Source organism: Cynara cardunculus (assembly GCF_001531365.2).
Source record: "Cynara cardunculus var. scolymus isolate 2C chromosome LG 10, CcrdV1, whole genome shotgun sequence".
Taxonomy (NCBI): Eukaryota; Viridiplantae; Streptophyta; class Magnoliopsida; order Asterales; family Asteraceae; genus Cynara; species Cynara cardunculus.
Genome location: NC_037537.1, coordinates 20,684,405 through 20,703,163, shown reverse-complemented (window position 1 = coordinate 20,703,163; position 18,759 = coordinate 20,684,405). Strand labels below are relative to the sequence as shown.

General features: G+C 34.3%; 3 protein-coding genes across 3 annotated transcripts in view; 2 read left to right on the top strand and 1 right to left on the bottom strand.

The window, feature by feature from the left end:
- Nucleotides 1-219: 219 nt before the first annotated feature.
- LOC112518970 (stearoyl-[acyl-carrier-protein] 9-desaturase, chloroplastic) lies at nt 220-5,588 on the top strand. The gene is made up of 3 exons (XM_025126795.1): nt 220-398; nt 3,565-4,066; nt 4,829-5,588. Exons 1-3 carry the CDS (start codon nt 271-273, stop codon nt 5,387-5,389), a joined length of 1,191 nt encoding a protein of 396 aa, XP_024982563.1. The 5' UTR covers nt 220-270; the 3' UTR covers nt 5,390-5,588.
- A 7,375-nt stretch (nt 5,589-12,963) lies between these two features.
- Nucleotides 12,964-13,336, top strand: LOC112519669. The gene has a single exon (XM_025127885.1). The coding sequence runs from the start codon at nt 12,990-12,992 to the stop codon at nt 13,173-13,175; it is 186 nt and encodes a 61-aa protein (XP_024983653.1). The 5' UTR covers nt 12,964-12,989; the 3' UTR covers nt 13,176-13,336.
- A 2,620-nt stretch (nt 13,337-15,956) lies between these two features.
- LOC112519573 (protein FAM136A-like) overlaps nt 15,957-18,759 on the bottom strand; it is an 8,776-nt gene continuing 5,973 nt past the window's right edge. The window contains exon 3 of the mRNA XM_025127771.1: nt 15,957-16,498. Coding sequence (XP_024983539.1) covers nt 16,304-16,498 — 195 coding nt within the window. The 3' untranslated portion in view covers nt 15,957-16,303. The remainder of the gene's footprint in view (nt 16,499-18,759) is intronic.

The window sequence follows — 18,759 nt, the reverse complement described above, 5'->3', positions numbered from 1 at the left end:
TTTTTTTTTGGCAAGAATTGTAACACATTGCATTGCATTGCATGTGGTACAAGATTCCACAATGGTTGTCCTAATAATTATGCTATAAAAAATGGGTAAAGATGGTCAAAATATATTTGTTGGACAAAAACGTAAATAAATATAAACTACAAGGGTAATCCTGGAATGGAGATTCTTTTATAAACCTTGGATTTGCTCCTCTCTCCCTTTCTCACTTGTGTGGAGGAAAACAGAACTCAGAAAAACTTTGCGACTGCGAAGAAGATCAAGATGGCTCTTCGAATCAGTCCCGTCACCTTGCAATCGGAGAGGTATCGTTCATTTTCCGTAACTAAAACGGCCAATCTCAGATCCCCCAAATTCGCCATGGCTTCCACCCTGGGATCTTCGACTCCGAAGTGAGTATCATTTCGTGTTGTTTTTTCTATGAAATCGGTTTGTTCGTTTAATCTTTTGATTTCGTACATGACTTGTATTGTTAATTTGCTGTTGATACGGAACTAATGATTTAATTCGTTAGGATACGTTTCGGAGTGGGAGATTTCCGAGTAGTAGATTCAAAGTGGCTGATATGATAATTTGATATTTGTGATTTCGATTGGGTTTTGGGGTGATATATGCGTACATTTCTTTATCCCGATGCATTGGAAATTGGAGAATAGTATTATTTTCTAGTCATTTTCATCTGTCGATTTCTCGCGTTTGGATTTGGATTTGGATTATATGGTTGTATTTTGCAATTAGGTGAAGATGTATGAGTGGCTCGAAATGTCACAATTGAAACCTATTAATTACCAAATTCAAATTCAAACTCGAATATTGATGTTTTCATTTTTATATCCAAAATGTTTATGTTTCAGTAAAAAAAATTCTTTTTATAATTTAAGGCTCTAATCAAAATTTCCCCAACCAAGAATGCCTGATTTTTTTTTGTGCGTGTGTGTATTAATTTGGTCCCTTTTGAAATTTGAGTTTCTTTTAAAGATTTATATGGTTGGCTTGCCTTACTCAGTTGTCTAGCTGTCCATAATGTCTTCTTCTGTCATTGACTGGATATTCCTTTGGGTATTGGTATTTATATAATGTTTCAGGGGTTTCTGATTGAGCTACAAATGGTTTGCCTGATTAGATAAATTGGTCTTTTGTTTTGCTTTATCTGTATTTATCTCTCTTTTATGGTTGTTCTATAATGTAAATTCCTTCTCTGTACAAATGAGTTTGAGTGTCCTTCCGGTAACGTAATTGAAATCGCTGCGATAAAGGAATTACAGTTGCTTTATTTTGGTCATAATTCATCATTTCATCATTGAAACAGTTACAGTTACTTGATCGAGGTGTGTTTTAATCCTCAAGATTTTTCTGTACAACCTGGTTACTTACTAGTTTACTTGTAATTGTTTCATCCAAGTTATGTAGTTTATTATGCTTCTCAGTTTTTGCCATCCTTTTACCTTGCTAATCCGTAAATAAATAGTTACTGTATGCATCTTTGTAATGTGGCTGGATTTTTATATCTGATATTTACTGGATTTCTGTAAATAACTGGTGAATTTATTCTTCAGATACATATTAAAGTTGTTTCATGTGGTATTGTTATTTTATTTGATTGATCATAGCCTTCTCCAAATGCATCACTGTTTTTTTGCCCTGGTATACTTTATTTTAATCATTGTTTTTAGTTTTTCTTCTACACAATCTCTGTTCCTATTATTTAGATTGGTAGTGTATGTTTGGATTTTTGTAGATTGTTGCTCTTGGTAGTTAAATCAGCCAGCTACCACCTAGCAGCCATCTAATAAGCCAAATTGTTGATAGGCCTGTCTTCACCTGTTAATTTTTTGTGAACTCATTTAATTAATGTTATTTGCACATTCTGCTTTCTCTTTAATAATTTCTTGCTCAGTGCTTCTTTATTACTTGATTGTATTTGATTTGCTTCAGTTCTATATCTGTTCATTTGAGTTTAGATTGTTCACTTGCAGACTAAAGTGGTTTAACCAGTAGTTTGGGCTTTCATTTCTTATTTTTATTTGATGAATGTAGCACACTTGGCTAGTATTATGTACCTGTGAAAATATTGCAATAGATTGCGAGTATCCAACTCTGCAGAAGTGTTCTTCAGATTCCTTTCAGTGGTGCAACCAATAATTCATCCCAAATGTATCCCTCAAAGATAATACATTTATGAGATTCTTAATTTATCTGGACTATGCCCATTCAGTGTTTACCATCCATACACCAGAAAAGTGAGAGGAAGCTTCTTTTGGTTCCACAAGTTACTTTTCACTAACTTTTTCTTAGCATTGAGTAAATTTCCATCCATACACTGCATGATTTTCAAGTACATAGGGAAAAACATTTTTTTGTGCTTAATAGACCTTCAGTCTTGATAGGTTGTGACTACATATATAACATTTAGGTAGATCATCACAACAACTTTACTTACAACAAGCATTTTTTTCAAAACTAGTTTTTTCTTAATAAATATCTTATCTAAAGTAGTTGGGTAGCCTTAAAATGGGACACACCGTAGATTATAAAGAGGTGAATGCCCTAGGGCTCTCTTCTTAATGATCTCTTGATAAAAGTGTCCTCTTTTTTAACAGTGCATCCAAACATCCATGTTGGACTCGTAAGACTATCTCAAGCAGTGTGATCTGAGCTTCTTTTCACTTATTCCCACCCTCAATTTTTTTTCCACATATCATCAGTTATGGCCATATTATTGTGTGGTAATGCTTCCACCTTAACAACTCATCTTGTGTGCATGCTATCTCTTGGTGCCAGAACATGTTACTCATTCACTGTAGCATGTTTCACTACTGTCCTATAGAATTTATCTTTCATGTTCAAAAGAAGTTTCTGATCGCATAAAGTCTCCCTACACTCGCACCATATCATTCATCCCACTCTTATCTTATGACTAACATCCTCATGAAGGTAGACATCAGATGTTCTTTTTATGAGATTGCAGTAAAGTTCACTTGCCAAATATCTTGAATTTTATTTTATTTTGTTGGGTTTAATGAGTATTTCTCAGTGCCCTTTGTAACCTAAGCTTGTGGAGTGCTTATGATCGTCTCTCTACTGGTCATATGACAAGCACTGCAATTTGTTAATGTGGCAACTTGTTGAGCATTCCGATCAGATCATATGTGATGCCTCTCTTCCTAGCGAGACTACAGTCTGACATATTCTTGATTGCCAGAAACAGAGGCATGGCAAGTTAATCCCATCGAAAGCAGTAGAATGCTGTGGAACCATGATGAGGGTTGTTGTGGAGTTTAGCAACTTTAGCTGTGATTCAGGAAAATAGTGGAAACTTAGCTTGGACAAAGTGTATTGTTCTTGTCACAGCAAGGACACCAGAAACACAAAGTCAATTAGACCCAGATCTCATAACAACCTGTTGCTGTTATATATGGTTTTGGTTCTTAATAACCAGTGGTTTGATATTGCATGAAGCTATACCCCAACTGTTACTTTTAAACTTATATTCACTTTCTTAGTGGCAAATATGTAAATTTAATTCTCTTTTTGGGTATCTTTCCCATTCTTACACAGGGTTGAAAATACCAAGAAGCCTTTTACCCCTCCACGAGAGGTTCATGTTCAGGTGACACACTCCATGCCACCACAAAAGATAGAGATTTTCAAATCCATAGAGGGTTGGGCTGAGGAGAACATATTGGTTCACCTAAAGCCTGTGGAGAAATGTTGGCAAGCACAGGATTTCTTGCCGGATCCTGCATCTGAAGGATTTGATGAACAAGTCAAGGAACTACGAGCGAGAGCAAAGGAGATTCCTGATGATTACTTTGTTGTTTTGGTTGGAGATATGATTACAGAAGAAGCCCTACCTACCTACCAAACAATGCTTAATACGCTAGATGGTGTACGGGATGAGACTGGGGCTAGCCTTACACCTTGGGCTGTTTGGACTAGGGCTTGGACGGCTGAAGAAAACAGGCATGGTGATCTTCTCCACACTTATCTCTACCTTTCTGGGCGGGTAGACATGAGGCAGATACAGAAGACAATTCAGTATCTCATTGGGTCAGGAATGGTAAGTTTTTCCTTCCCCTTCTTGAAAGCGGTAGGAAAAGAACACATGTATTCATTTCATCGGGTCCGTAATTCTATTCATGGGAGATGAGCTAGTAACTCATTACCTTAATGCAGAGCTTTGCATAAATCATCGCTAAACTAGAATGTGGCATTCACACTTCAACAATCTATTCTTTAAATGTTAGCGTGAGAACTACATCCATCGTAACATAACTTCTGTCTCTTAGTGAAGTCACAACCTCTTATATCAACTGTGTTGTCATATTTCATCATGATAACTTGTGCTTTCTCATGATAAGTTCTTTTTCCTTGAAGTTATCACATTTAGGGTGCGTTTGTTAAGCGTAGGGGAGGGGAGTAGACAGGACTGGACTGGACGGGAGAGGGAGTGAGACAAGTTTTTGCATGGGCAGTTTAGTAATTTACCGATCTTGTTCCATCTTCCGATTTTTGTTTCCACCAATCTTGGTGGGACGGGAAAAAGAAGCATTTTTGCCCCACTCGGTCATTTCCAATGCCGGTCTAATTATTGCACCAAACGTTAGCCAACAAGTTTTTCTTGTCCTGTCTTGTACTGTCCCGCGTACCAAATGTACTCTTAGTCTTTTCTTTTCATCTTTGATGGCTACTTTTCACTTCATTATAAAGATGTTTTAAGGGTTCCTAAAATTCTGTAGCCTTGTTTGTACCTGATTTCTTTGTCTATGATTGGTATCATCAAGTCGTGATATTAATTTCTGTTTGTTCTGCATCCGTTCAGGATCCGCGTACTGAAAACAGTCCCTACCTTGGGTTCATCTACACGTCATTTCAAGAGCGTGCCACATTTGTTTCTCATGGAAACACCGCCAGGCACGCAAAGGAGCACGGAGATGTGAAGCTGGCGCAGATTTGTGGTATAATCGCAGCAGATGAAAAGCGTCATGAAACCGCCTACACAAAGATAGTCGAAAAGCTATTCGAGATCGATCCTGATGGCACTGTTCTTGCTTTTGCTGACATGATGAGGAAAAAGATCTCCATGCCTGCACACTTGATGTATGATGGGCGTGATGACGACCTCTTTGAACATTTCTCGGCGGTTGCCCAAAGACTTGGTGTCTACACCGCCAAAGACTACGCCGACATACTGGAATTTCTGGTCGGGCGGTGGAAAGTGGCGGATTTAACCGGTCTATCTGGAGAAGGACGTAAAGCTCAAGATTATGTTTGCGGGTTGCCACCAAGAATCAGAAGGCTGGAGGAGAGAGCTCAAGGGCGGGCAAAGGAAGGACCCGTCGTTCCATTCAGCTGGATTTTCGATAGACAGGTGAAGCTCTGAAAGAAAAGAAGGAGCAGTAAGTTCTGTTTCTGTTGGTTTATGGTAGAGGTTAAACTATTTTAGATGTCTGTTTCGTGTAGTGTGTGTTTTTTTCTCTTGAATCTGGTACCAGTGTCGTTGAGTTTGCGTTTGTAAACTTGTGTCTATGGACATATTATAGAACTTGTTATGCCAATTTTGATGATGATATTTATCGTCCCCCGCGGTGTTTCTAATCGTTTAAACCGTTGGTAGCGTTAGTTTCGAACGCTACTTTGTGTGGGATTTACCGTGTTCGGTTTGTAGGATTTTGAATTATATTTTTTTATAAATAATTTATAAAAACAAATGTTTTAAACATATTTTAGACAAATGGGATTTACGATAATTTTTTTTAAACAAATGGGATTTACGATAATTTTTTTTATTAACCTGGATATCCAATCCACTATGCGAGCCGACCAATCCAGAAATATTAAAGAGAAAAAAAATTCTCCGAAAATAAAAAACCAGAAAGAAAATATAGTGTACCTGTATAAACCAAGTCGACCCACAAGTTGTATTTAATTCATTGTACTGAAAGAAAAGTTGCATTTAATTCATCGACTCATATTTCTCTCGTTTTTTAAATGTTTCTTATTCTCAAGTTTGATTTAACATATAAATTAATAAAAACATTTAAATATTAATCAAATAATACAAAAACTTATTCTAAATGAACCATCATGACATGTTATTTGAAAAACTGATTTTGAGAGATTTTTTAAGTTTTTTTGGTTGATTTTGAAGGATTTTTTTGGTTTTTTCAAGAGAATTTTTCGATTTTTTTGATTGATTTCAACACATGTGCACCTTTAACCCTTCAAAAACTCTAATATCTCGGAACACACCACAGACTGTATCAGGTGCACCTTACGTAACAAAAAAAAACGTCTTTTCACGAATTAAGGTTAAGCGGTAGACGAGATCCCGCTCCCGTCAAAATAGGTCCACCCCTGCTTCTTACCACCTCGTGCTCGTTCCATGGTAAGAGACATACGAACTTCTTACTAGAATCAGAGCTATGTTACCCATTATACCCTCTTTTTTCACACAAAAATAGGTCTCCTACTTCAAAAAGGGAAATGAAAACCTGACACTAGGGGTCGTTTACCAAACACTTATCCGGTAAGTGCTTATTGGAAAATTTTAACACTATTATTTACTTAATGGGTAAGATTTTAGTCCACCAAAACGACATTGTATGCAACAATTTACCCGGTAAGCGCTTACCGTGGTAAGAGTCGTCAGCCTCACTTACTGGCTAAGACTTTTGGTCTTTGTCTCGCTCTTACCAGGTAAGATTCTTGGTCTTTACCATATTCATCCGGTGAGATAATGTTAATTGGTAAAGTGAATGCCACATGGTCATTGTGGATTTTTCTGGTTACTCTTTAGGGTTCTTAAGATTAGTTAAGATATGTGCATGCTAGCTCAGATACCCAGAGTTAAAAAAAATGTCTGCCACCATTTTTTGCATTTGTTGCACTCTTGAAATTTGATGATCTGATATAAAAACATCTAATCTGTCAACTTGTTATGTCAATAATGTGAATTTTAGATTCAGTTATCTTAGACATATATTCAAATAAATCTGATTTAACACATGTTTAAAAAATAAAAGTTCTGCTTTAAAAAAAAGATACTTATTCGGTTAGATCAACGTTCAACTTTGGAATAGTCACTTATACATGACTGTTTTAGAATATTTATACAGTTAGATTAACGTTTAACTGAATTTAAAGGTTACGTACGCTTTCGAATAGTCACCTTATTTGACTGGGGCCGTTTAATAAATGCTTACTCGAGTAAGTGCTTATCAAGTCACATTTCTTTACCAAATAAATATGGCAAGAACAAAGAATCTTACCTGGTTAGAGCGAAGACAAGGATCGAGAATCTTACCCGGTAAGTGATATCGACAACTCTTACCAAAGTTAGTGCTTATCGGGTAAATTGTTACATATGATGTCGTTTTAGTAGACTAAAATTTTATCCAGTAAGTAAGCGATAGAATTAAATTCTATCGTTAAGCACTTACCGGGTAAGTATTTAGGTAAACGGCTCTTACTTTTTTGAACTGTTAAAATTTCAGAAATTATTCACGTTTTAAAGTTTTGTCTTTTGGAGGGAAGGTATCTGACTTCTGATGGTGTCTGAGAAATTCTTTTTCTTGGGTGTCTTATTTAAGATAATAATCAATAAATTTTCTATAATTTTTAAAAAATAAATAATTAAAAATATTAAGTTTAATTTTAATTAATTTTTTTATTTTTATAAATTTTAACATCAATTATCTATACTATATTATAAAGCATTTGACAAAAACTCTTAAAAATCATTTTTTATGCATGAGGTATTGTATATTGATGCATATTACTTAAAATTCAAGATTACAAGTAAATTATGCATAAATACAACTTATTAAAGCTCCATGTTTGAATTCGTGTAACTAACTGCGGATAAACATAATCAAATAGAGGATAAACATCTCATTTTAAAATATAAAAAATGTAAAATATAATTAGGATAATTATCGAGTTCTAACAAAATAATTAATTATTATCTTTTTAAGAAAATTGTATTATTAAAACAAATAAAAATTACTTCGTTATTGAACTTAAATTAAATTATAAAAAAATTGAATTAAAAAATTACACAAAAAATAGGAATTTTAAATAATTAATTTGATATTAATATCGATATATATTTTTGTCAAAATTTATAATATCTTCAAGTTTATATTTTATTCAAAAATAAAAGTATCATCGTTTTTTCAAAAGCACATAAGACCATACTATAACATCAACTGAGATAAAAAAATAAAATAAAATATTAAAATCAAAATATATCTTGTTACATTATGCGAGTACCCTTCTAGTATTATTAAAATATGTTATAATTATACACTCCTAATATATTTTTTCCTTTAAAAAATTACATGAAATAACAATAATGCAATCTTATCACTTTCCTCTACTCACATTAAATCATAAAGAATTCTCTGAACTTAAAAAAGTGTTTGGTTAGAGGTATTAAACAGTAATCATTGAGAATGAAAATAAAAGAAACTGTTTAGTTTTCTATAATATAATGAGTTCATTCCTCCAGAAGCCTAATTTTTTTTTTCCTGGTTAAATTAGGAGAATACAAATTCATTATCATTTTCATTTCTTAGCATTTTTATTCCCATTTCCTTTTTGTTTTCTTTATTAGAATAATAAAGAGGCTCTATTTTAATAAAATAAAAAACAAAAACTCCATTAATATTATTTTAGAACATATGTCTGTCTCTTAGAGATTCTTAACAATTTATTGTGATAGATACACATATTTTTATAGTTAACAACTTAATAAGCTTAACATGACTCACATCTTGGTTCGGTCACTTATACATGACTGTTTGATAATGATTAATGATATAAAAAGTAGAGTTGTAAACGAACCGAACAAACACGTACAGTAAATGAATGAAATTTTTTGTGTTCATGTTCGTTTGTTAAGAAAATGTGCTTGCTCGTTGGTTAAAAATGTAAACGAACGAAGATGAATAAACATAAAAGAACATAAACGAGCAAACAAATGAACAAGAAACAATCACCATTACTCGTAATTTCGTTTCTAAAAATAACATTAAAATGAAAAACCGGTATTTTGGAGAAAAAAAGAAATTCTAAAAAGCTACTGTAATTAATAATTTTATATATTATGTCATAGTATTAAATATTTATATATATAAAGAAACATAAATGAACGAATATTAATGAAAATAAGTAAACAAACATTCATGAACGTAACTGATCGAATAAGACTATTGTCAATGTTCGTTCATTTAACTAAACGAACAAAAAATATGATCTTGTTCATTCATTTATTTAATAAGCGATCTTTCTGCTGAACGGTTCATGAAAAATTCGATTCACTTACAGCCCTAATAGTGTTAAATTTTACCTGTAAACGTCTACCGAGTAAGTGTTTGGTAAACGGCCTCTTAGTCTTTGTGGTTTACAATTCTTTACTATTTTTTAAACGTAGGTTTTAATCCAGACACAAAAATAGCAAATAATTGCAAACCATAGGGATAAAAATCACAATTTCTAAACCACAGGGACTAAACTGTGATTTACTCAAAAAAGTAAGGGTGCGTTATTCAATTACTTAAACGTTTAGGGTTATTTTTGAAACGTTTTTCCCTTTCTCTCCACGCCGCTTTGTTCTCTTTATTGGAACTGATCGATCGTCTTCTTTCTCCCCGTACCACCATAACCGTCGCATATCTTTCCGGCAGCTTCATCCTATCGACTTCTGGATCTCGGCAGCTTCATAATTTGTAAGTTTCTATAGTTTTGATCTTTCTGTTAACTCTACGACGATTAACAGCACTGACCTAAGAAAACGAGACTGCGTCTAATCCGAAACTCAATTACATCTCGCATAATTTATATTTCATTCGGTGTTTTAGCGTATTGTACTGTCAATTTATTGTTTGAGCTTCGTCTAGGATATAGAACAAGTTTAGCGGGAAGTCGATGACGAATAAAATGCCCTAATATGATATTATTCTAATCAGTAGCAGATGCAAAGTGAAATTGAGTTAGGTTTACAAAGTGACAATGAATTACTGTTCCTGAATTGCTAATAATAAATGTTCAGTTTCCAAATTTTCAAATTTAAGAGGTCCTAGTGTAAAGGTCAAATTAATCGAGGAAGCCACATTCTGAAAGCCTATGTAGTGGGTGCAGGTGCTATCGTCTTCAAGCTGCTAAGAGCATCTCCAATGGGAAGTTTTTGTAAGCAAAAAGTGTAGCCACTTATAAGAATTATCATTGAAGAGATTTCCTACAAGTCACCCACATTTTTGGAGTTTTTGGATAAGAACCTTGATTTTTTTACCTTGAATTTTGTGTGAAATGACATTTTTTTGGTTTTTTATATACTTTTTTTATTTTTATCTCCATATTCTTGATGTTGAAATAATACAGGGACTCATAAGAGGAGGTTCTTACTAGCACTACCGTTGTGGTGTTTCATGGTAGTTTTTAATTTGTAGAGTTGGCAATGATGTGACCAAAAGAAATGCAAAAAAAAAGGATGTTCTTATAAGTCGCTCCATCAGAAATGCTCTAAACTTCTTTACTGATTATGATTGTTAAACTTGGTGGTATATCTTCCATGATTTTCAGAACTATAGTTAGGTGTTTGGATGTGTGGTTTCAAAAGGATTAGTGTGACATTTAAAAGTTATAATTAGATAATAGATGATAGCTGCAACAAAGAGATTAGAATTAAAGGTTGTTAGGCAATCCTCAAATATCAGTTCTGTTGCTGCGACTTTTTTTTTTTTTGCATCTCAAAATCAGATTATTTTGTTCCCCGAAAACCAATTGATCGAAGCAAAAGAAAGTCTGTAAAACATTGCAAAACTGAATACTTGCAGCACATTTAAACTCACCTTAATCTTTTTTGCATCCAAACAGAAATGCAGTAGTGATTGTGCGAGATGCTCAATCTTAGGGTTATTTTTTCAAGGATAACCTTTGTTCACTGCCATATCTGATCATATTAGTTCACATTCTAAGGAAAGCGTTTGTTTTAAACCACCCAATGTGGATTTATTATTTGCGGTCTCATCAAGTCATCATGCATGGCCCCTTTCATGTGTATAATATTCTGGAGTGCAACCTCATACTAAGGAAAGAGTTGTCATGCTGAAACGGGAAACACATTGTGACTGTTTCCACCATGTATACATTGCTTCTTATGGTCTAGTGTGATTTTAAATTTTAGGAGAGAAGAGTATCTTCATGGTGCATGTCCAATTTTTTTTCGTGTCAAGGTGCTTTATTATTTCTTTGAGAGCATGGGATGCAACTTTTGGGGGATGCAGAATGAAGTTCTACCATTGAAATGAAACTCATCCCAGAAAAATCATTTGGACTAAAACAATTACACTCTTTCCCTTTTAAATCTACACAATTGAATTAAATAATAGACCATGGAACATCTCGAGAGATGAGAGTTTTGAGGTCTTCAAAATTGCAGCCTATTCAACCCTATAAACACAAAAACACACATAGAAAACTAACTGCATATCCCATATGAAACTACTGTTAAATACATAATAGGAACTACCTTAGTGGCTGCAATGAGGACATTTTCTGATTCTTTTGTTGATTTAAAATTGTTCCGTTATTGGTTTTCTTGTAAACATTGCTGCTTAACTGCAGATGGTGCGAGTTTGCAAGTATATGTCTTTGCACACTTCCTTGCTCCACTTTCTTATTTAAAGATTTGCGCATCAAATGATTTTTCCCCTGAAATTGAAAGGTTACGTAGGGTTGTGCACATCTCTAGTTTAGCTAGTTAAAGGATTCTAATAAGATGCCATCGATTTGTTGTCCATCTTTTTTCTATGCTCATATAAGTTTGAGCTCCACTTCATTGAACGACTGACTGTATTATGTGCGTAGGTTATAATTTATAATACAATACATAATTGAAACTTGAGCATCATTCAAATATCAAAACCAATATTATACTCCCCATTCATCCCAAAATAAGTGTCTACGTTTCTATTTTTGTTGGTCCCAAATAAGTGTCCAATTACAAAAGTAAGTTTCTACTTTCCATTTATCCTTAATTATGAGATTGAGGAATTTTTTACTCCTTTCTCATCAAGGGAACAATTGTCTTTTAGTTAATTAAAAAAGTATAATGATTACATATTCGTAAAAAATGTATGTCTTTTTCATTATGGACATTTATTTTGGGACACATGGACATTTATTAGAAGTGTCTTACCATACATGATATGAAGCTCTCGATTCTATATGATTCAACCGTGAAACATTTCATATCATGGGATGTGACCAATTATAGTGATTGGATGATCATGTGTTAGCATCAAAGATTCGTACCTGTTTGTGATTTTAGTGAAAATCACTGGTTCATTTTATGTAATTGGATTAACAAGAGAATATGGATTGTTAGTTAAGCTATAACATGGGCTAGGAGGTATGGAATATACACTCGTGTAAGTTAACTAAAACCCTGGGATAGTTGAGTGGCGCCATATGACGGGGCTCCCCTCTACTTATTTTATGAAGAGAGGTACTTGGAAAAATGAGCTTCTGAATGTCCCAAGTGAAATTCAGAAGCCTCTAGTCTTGTCCAGAAGCTCAGATGTATTTCGGAGTTGCCTTCTGATTTGTGTAGTAACTGCAGCACACCCACTAATTATTGCTGCAATCATTTTCATATAACGGGGAGTTATTCTCAGCTTTAATATTAGAACGGTTTTGATTTCCCTAGGCTTAAAAGGAACAATTTAGTTAATTTCGTGACACCCAGGCAGATTTGGGTCGAAATATAACTTAAGAAAAGCGAGCCTTCATGCGATCTCAATTTTTATCCAAGCTATATACTATTTGTTTCCCTCTATTCTTGAAATTCTACAATACTACCTTCCATTTCCAGTACTGAATTTATATTTCAGCCATGTGATGGATGGTTCCATAATTTGGTGCTGCTATTTCTTGAATGAATTACAGATAAGTAGGGAAGAGAGTGTTTGGTGGTTAAGATGGCTGGATTTGGTAGCCTTGCACCAAAGACCAAGAATCTGGTGGTTGCTGGTGGCTTAACAGGTTTTGTGTTTGGTGTCTATTTCTACACCATGAGAGCTGTTGGAGGTTCAGATGAGCTTCAAGTAGCCATTGATAAGTTTGAATCTCAGAAAATTGAGAATGAGCCAGCTTCATCAAAATGACCCATATTTTGTATGCTTTAATGTTTTAAATAAGTTTGCTGAATTTATTTCATTTTAACTTTTCAAAGAAACCTGTTATAAATTTGTTGGGGGAAATACGTGTTACAACTTTGTAAACAAAATATTATTTTCGAAAAGAATCGTTAACCTTTCTTTTTCTAGATATTTTGTTGTATATACCAAGATGAAACCTTTGAAAATAGGTTCTCAAGATACGTTTAGATATGCGGTTTGGTTTGAAAAAAAACGCCAAACTGGACGGTCTGGTTTACTGTTGAAACTGCCAAACCATGTATATATAGTATTATCTTCATGTTTTTTATAAATACACTTATCAACTTATTACAAGTTACAAGTGTTTAACTTTTTCAAAAACTTCTTATAAGTTGTTTGACACCGGTATAAGTTGTTTATTCAAATACTCAAAAATGCTTATTATCGGTATCACACCGGAATAAGTCAATAAATTATTTTTATAAGTAATCTCAAACATCCCCTATATATTCATTGTTCAGAATCATTAATTTTTTTTATTGAATCAGACATGTTTTTATCAAGTCTTAGGTTTTTTTTTCCAATGATATTGTTATTCACAATCCTACTATTCTATTGGTGTTTACGTGTTGTAATGCAATTTAACATGTGCTTCATATATCCATTCATGGGTTAATACGTTTAGAAGACGGGGTTGATCGGTAATGGTTTATGGGCTTAATAACCTGTATGTCTTTTTTGGTAAGCCACAAGTGGATGTTCGAATGTGGCTTATTCAATCCGGGTGACATTTAGATTGTATATTTGGTACAACAATTTTACAACAATTTATTTTATATTATATTATATGGACAACTAATTTAACCACCCCTTACCTTAAAAGTTCTATTTTAAGCAAACAAAAAGAGAGGAAAAGTCAAAGACCTTCCAGCCTAGTGGTAAAGGCTTGGACATGACATAGTCATGAACCTGAGTTCGAGCCCTGGGAGGGGAATGTTGGCGACATTTAAGTGGGGCCATGTTTAGCCTCCAAATTTGCCGGGAATTAGTCGGGCTTTGGCCCCGACACCCTTAAAAAAAAAAGAGGAAAGTGCTTAATTCATTTTATATTTTAAGCCAATATGGTTTATATTATATTTAAATGCTAAGAATTATGTGTTTTCATAAAAAAAAGAAGTGATTGAAAGAACAATGTTCAAATTTTAGAATTTACCATACGATAAACTTTTCATCGTAAACTCATCCTTATTTAGGGACTGTTCGATAACGACTTATTGAGCCATATAATAGATATGGCTGATTCGTACAGTCATACCTTTGTGTTCGATAAGAGCTTAGTAGGTCACATAGGGGCTGATTCGCTCAGCTAAAATACCACACTATATCTACTCAGCCATTACTTTTCCCCAACTACCTCTTTTCCCAACTACTCACATTAAATGAAAAAAAACTAAACATGCCGACCATCGTTTTCCATACAGCTTCGATTGCTCGTTGAATCCTCAATCTCACATAGCCTAGGTTGCTCCTGCTCACACAACTTCGATACACGCGAAGAGTGAGAGAGAGATTTTGACGAGAGATGATTCGGGCTGAGAGAGAGATTCCCCGAGAGGGTGACTGGGAGTTTTAGTTGTCGGCTTGGTGGGGCAGAGATGAGAGATCGATGAGCGAGATAGAGAGAGTTCGGGGAGACAAGCCGAAGAGAGGGGAGGAGAGAGAGAGAGAGAGATAAATGAGCGAGATAGAGAGAGTTCGGGGAGACAAGCCGAAGAGAGGGGAGGAGAGAGAGAGAGAGAGATAAATGAGCGAGATAGAGAGAGTTCGGGGAGGCAGCCATCAACAACATCGACAAACATCAACAACATCCCCTTTGGCCACCAGTTGACTTCCATTAGGTTTCAAGTTTTTTTTGTTCTTTCAAGTCTAACATCAATAATTTTATAACTTTTATAATTAAAATTCATGTACTCAATATTTTTATTAAACATTAAAAAAATATAGATTGGGGGTAAAATAATCATTTATGACATTCAGACAGTTTATTCAGCACGACAACCGAACAATAACTTATTTGTTATCATACAGACAACTTTATCCATACAGATTTTAATAGAAAACAAACCAAACAACTCTTCAAAATGCTTATGATTAATGAGAATTTACAGCTTTTCAGTTATCTCTACATGCATTGTTCTATTACATATCATCAACACAAATGCTCAGAATACATTGTTATTGTCATTACCGTCCACCTAACTCATTGTTATCGTCATTCGCTACGAAACAACTATTACTTTATTTGAAACTATTTTTCTCAAAATAAGAATACAAAAAGATTGCAAACAAAAAGAGAGGAAAGTGCTTAATTCATTTCCTGCATTTATATACTCTCCATTTTGACATCAGAAACCATTTCTTTATAACTATAAAAATACATGATAAGTTGCATAACCAACGATCAAAATAATTTGGATTGTAACTACTAGTAAACTGTTATAAATAAAAAGCAATCAGTTAAACAAGAATAAAAATTTAGGGGTTGTTTGACAGTTGCAGAATGATTAAGTGGTCAGAATGATTAAGAGGCTCTCATAATATAGTGCAAAATGAAATATAATTGTTTGGTAATTGTTTACAATAAAATTAGGGCGCTTAATGGTTAAAGGAGGCCTATGATGCAAAATCATTCAAATGGTTTTAGAACCATTAAGAGACGGACTTTTTTTTGCCAAACACGATTTACTTCTTAACGATTCAGATATTGCCTATTAATAGAACTATTAAGAGGTAAACAAACAACTTCTTAGTCATCAAGTTTCAAGCATCCATAATGAATGATGGGATTTTCACAAGAATCTCCACTGTGAAACAGAGGTTTCTTGTTTAGTCAAAGGTTCTTCCAGTGCTACGATTAAAGGTTTTATTTAACATATATTTGATTCATAACGTGTTTTTTCACATGTATTTCTTTCATAATGTGAACTTTTTTCGTGTTTGTGAGACAAAAAGTACATGTAAAAAAGTTTCACATTGTGAACCAAATACATATAAAACAAACACGTTATGAATCAAATGTATGTTTAATGAATGTCTTAATTCCTAGCCATGATTATTACAAGAAGATGCAGATTTTATTCCTCTGTAATAGGATTGATGGAGAGGGAAGCCTTCAACTTTGCAACCAGATGCGGCAACGCCTTGACGTTTTCTTCAATCGACTGGTTAACGCATGATTCCATATCCTTTGTCGCATCCGTCCTAATCTTTTGGAGTTTTGCAGACTCAAATTTGTCTTGACATACCATAAGTGATCGATTCAATCGTTCCTGTATGCAACAAAATGTTAAATTATCCACTGCAACAACCCGAATTAGAATCCACTTTTGACTATCATCAGGTGGGTAAATCTTTTAACTTCAGTAATCCAGAGATATTCTGGTTGCAGTTCTTTCTGATAACTTGCACCAAAACCGTAAAAACTTAAAAATGGAACACTCTGGAATTAGAAGACTAATATATCTTAGTTCTTGATAGATAACCGGTTTGGATGTACAAAACCCAAAACACACTCTATGGGTGCATTTGGTATGTGGACCAGATTGGACGGAACTAGATGGGCAAAAGTGTGGTATGCGGGGTAAAGAATTGTGGAAGGCTTTAGGGTTTTAATCTGACATGGGTAGTTTAGTAATTTAGCAATCTTGTCTAATCTCCCTATTTTTGTTCAGCCTATTTTGATGGGAGAGAAAAATGTATTTTTGTCTCACTCTGATCTTCCATGTAGCAGTCTTAATGTCGCACCCGAAACTTGGAATACTAAACTTTTGTATTGTCCTGTCTCACGTACCAAACAACCGCTATGAGAATAATCTTCCCCAACTTCCAACAGTTTTTCAAAATTAAGGGGAAAATATGGACTCTTGCTATGCATAGGGGCAGAACACCGAGTTGTGTAAAGCACATCCTGGGACTCTAAAAGCAAGGCACATCCTTTGTTGAAAATCACACATTATATACAACAGGAGGCAGAGACAGTTATTTCTTAAAATACATGTAAAAATAAAATATGCTTTTCATCAATCATACTACTATCACTTGATACCTTATGCATTTTTCAAGTCTGTAATACCCAAAACTATGGACACATAACCAGTCGCAAATGGTCCGTAAACAAGCGAAACAACCAATTATTCATTTAAGCCAAAGCCAGAAAAAACGTGCTTTTTACGAACCATTTGATCCCCAGTGGGAAGCCCTAACAATGTGGCATGTGTTTCATCACTCAAATGTGCTTTTCACAACGATGCTCAGAGGCGTGAAATAAAGTGACGCTGATAAAATAGAAGCAATGTCTTGCTAAATAGCGTCTTGTACAATGTGGTGCTTGAACATGTTATTGGACATTTTAAGCAGTAAGATCTTATTATCACTCGATTTTTTAAATTGATCTATCAGCATCAGTAAAGATAAAATGTAGGGATATGTCATATGATCTCAATACTACAAGGTCAGGACACACTTGATTTTAGTGAACAAGATATATTTACTAGATTAACAGAAGCAAAAAAAAGTTATGAAGTACCAGGCTGCATAAGTGCATTTGATACAAACATGGATACATAATTTACAATCACTGGTTCTAACATCACACCTTCAAAATTATTTGTTATTCAGTGACCTAAAATGATCCTAGAAGGTTCAACATACTCAAAGATGTAATATATCTGCAATTGCAGGTAACTGTGCAAGAAAAAGAAGATATAACGAAGCTGTTAGGACAACAGCGCACTATCAATATGAGAGATCCACCAGCTACCAAGAGTCATCCACACTATAGAGTATTAAGCACATAATTTTTGGAACTTCCAAACAAGGAACTTGCTCTCCATGGTTTTTCTTAAGAAGAAAAAATGCTTGCCATTTTGTATAAATTTCAGTGTTTCCTTCTGCAAACCAAAGGCCAGATCAAATATAGATGTGTGATAACGAAAGGAACTTGTGGCTGAGTGGAAAAAAAAAATCACCTAATCAACACAGAGATGGGGGTGTAGTGAAAAATATGTTAACACTGAAATCAAAATATCAAGGATATTAGATGAAGCAAGGGAACTCTCTGCATACATTGATCCTTTATGCATTTAACCACATAGATTGCGGAAGATGTTGAGATTTGTATATTGTATGCAGCAAAGACATGTTTCTTTCTATGCTTTCTACATTGTGCAGTGCGGGTGGATTTGACTCAAGACAGGTGAGTTTTACTTGTAATATAGTCCTCATACACCCATCACTATTTCACAAGCTTATGACCAAGGATCAAGAATCAAGGACCAAAGAGAAAGGATCAAGTTTTGTTAAAGCTAAAGCTGGATTTTAAAAATTGCCATCAATTCAAAGGTGGAGGAACAAAACATGCAAAACCAAAACATATCTAGGTTACACCTAACCGTAAAGGATCAAGGTAACTATCAATGACCAAGAAGCTTAACATGAATGATAAGGATCGGGATAAATTAGTTCAAGGGGATAAAATGTTAAAAGTTTATAAAAGGAGGGCTAAAAAGGGACAATCGGAAAGTGGCTAAGT

Excerpts from the sequence above, each read along its gene's own strand:
- LOC112518970 (XM_025126795.1), top strand. The coding sequence starts at position 271 with ATGGCTCTTCGAATCAGTCCCGTCACCTTGCAATCGGAGAGGTATCGT. Across the intron at positions 399-3,564 it reads CTGGGATCTTCGACTCCGAA|GGTTGAAAATACCAAGAAGC; the intron begins GTGAGTATCATT and ends ATTCTTACACAG. Across the intron at positions 4,067-4,828 it reads ATCTCATTGGGTCAGGAATG|GATCCGCGTACTGAAAACAG; the intron begins GTAAGTTTTTCC and ends GCATCCGTTCAG.
- LOC112519669 (XM_025127885.1), top strand. The coding sequence starts at position 12,990 with ATGGCTGGATTTGGTAGCCTTGCACCAAAGACCAAGAATCTGGTGGTT.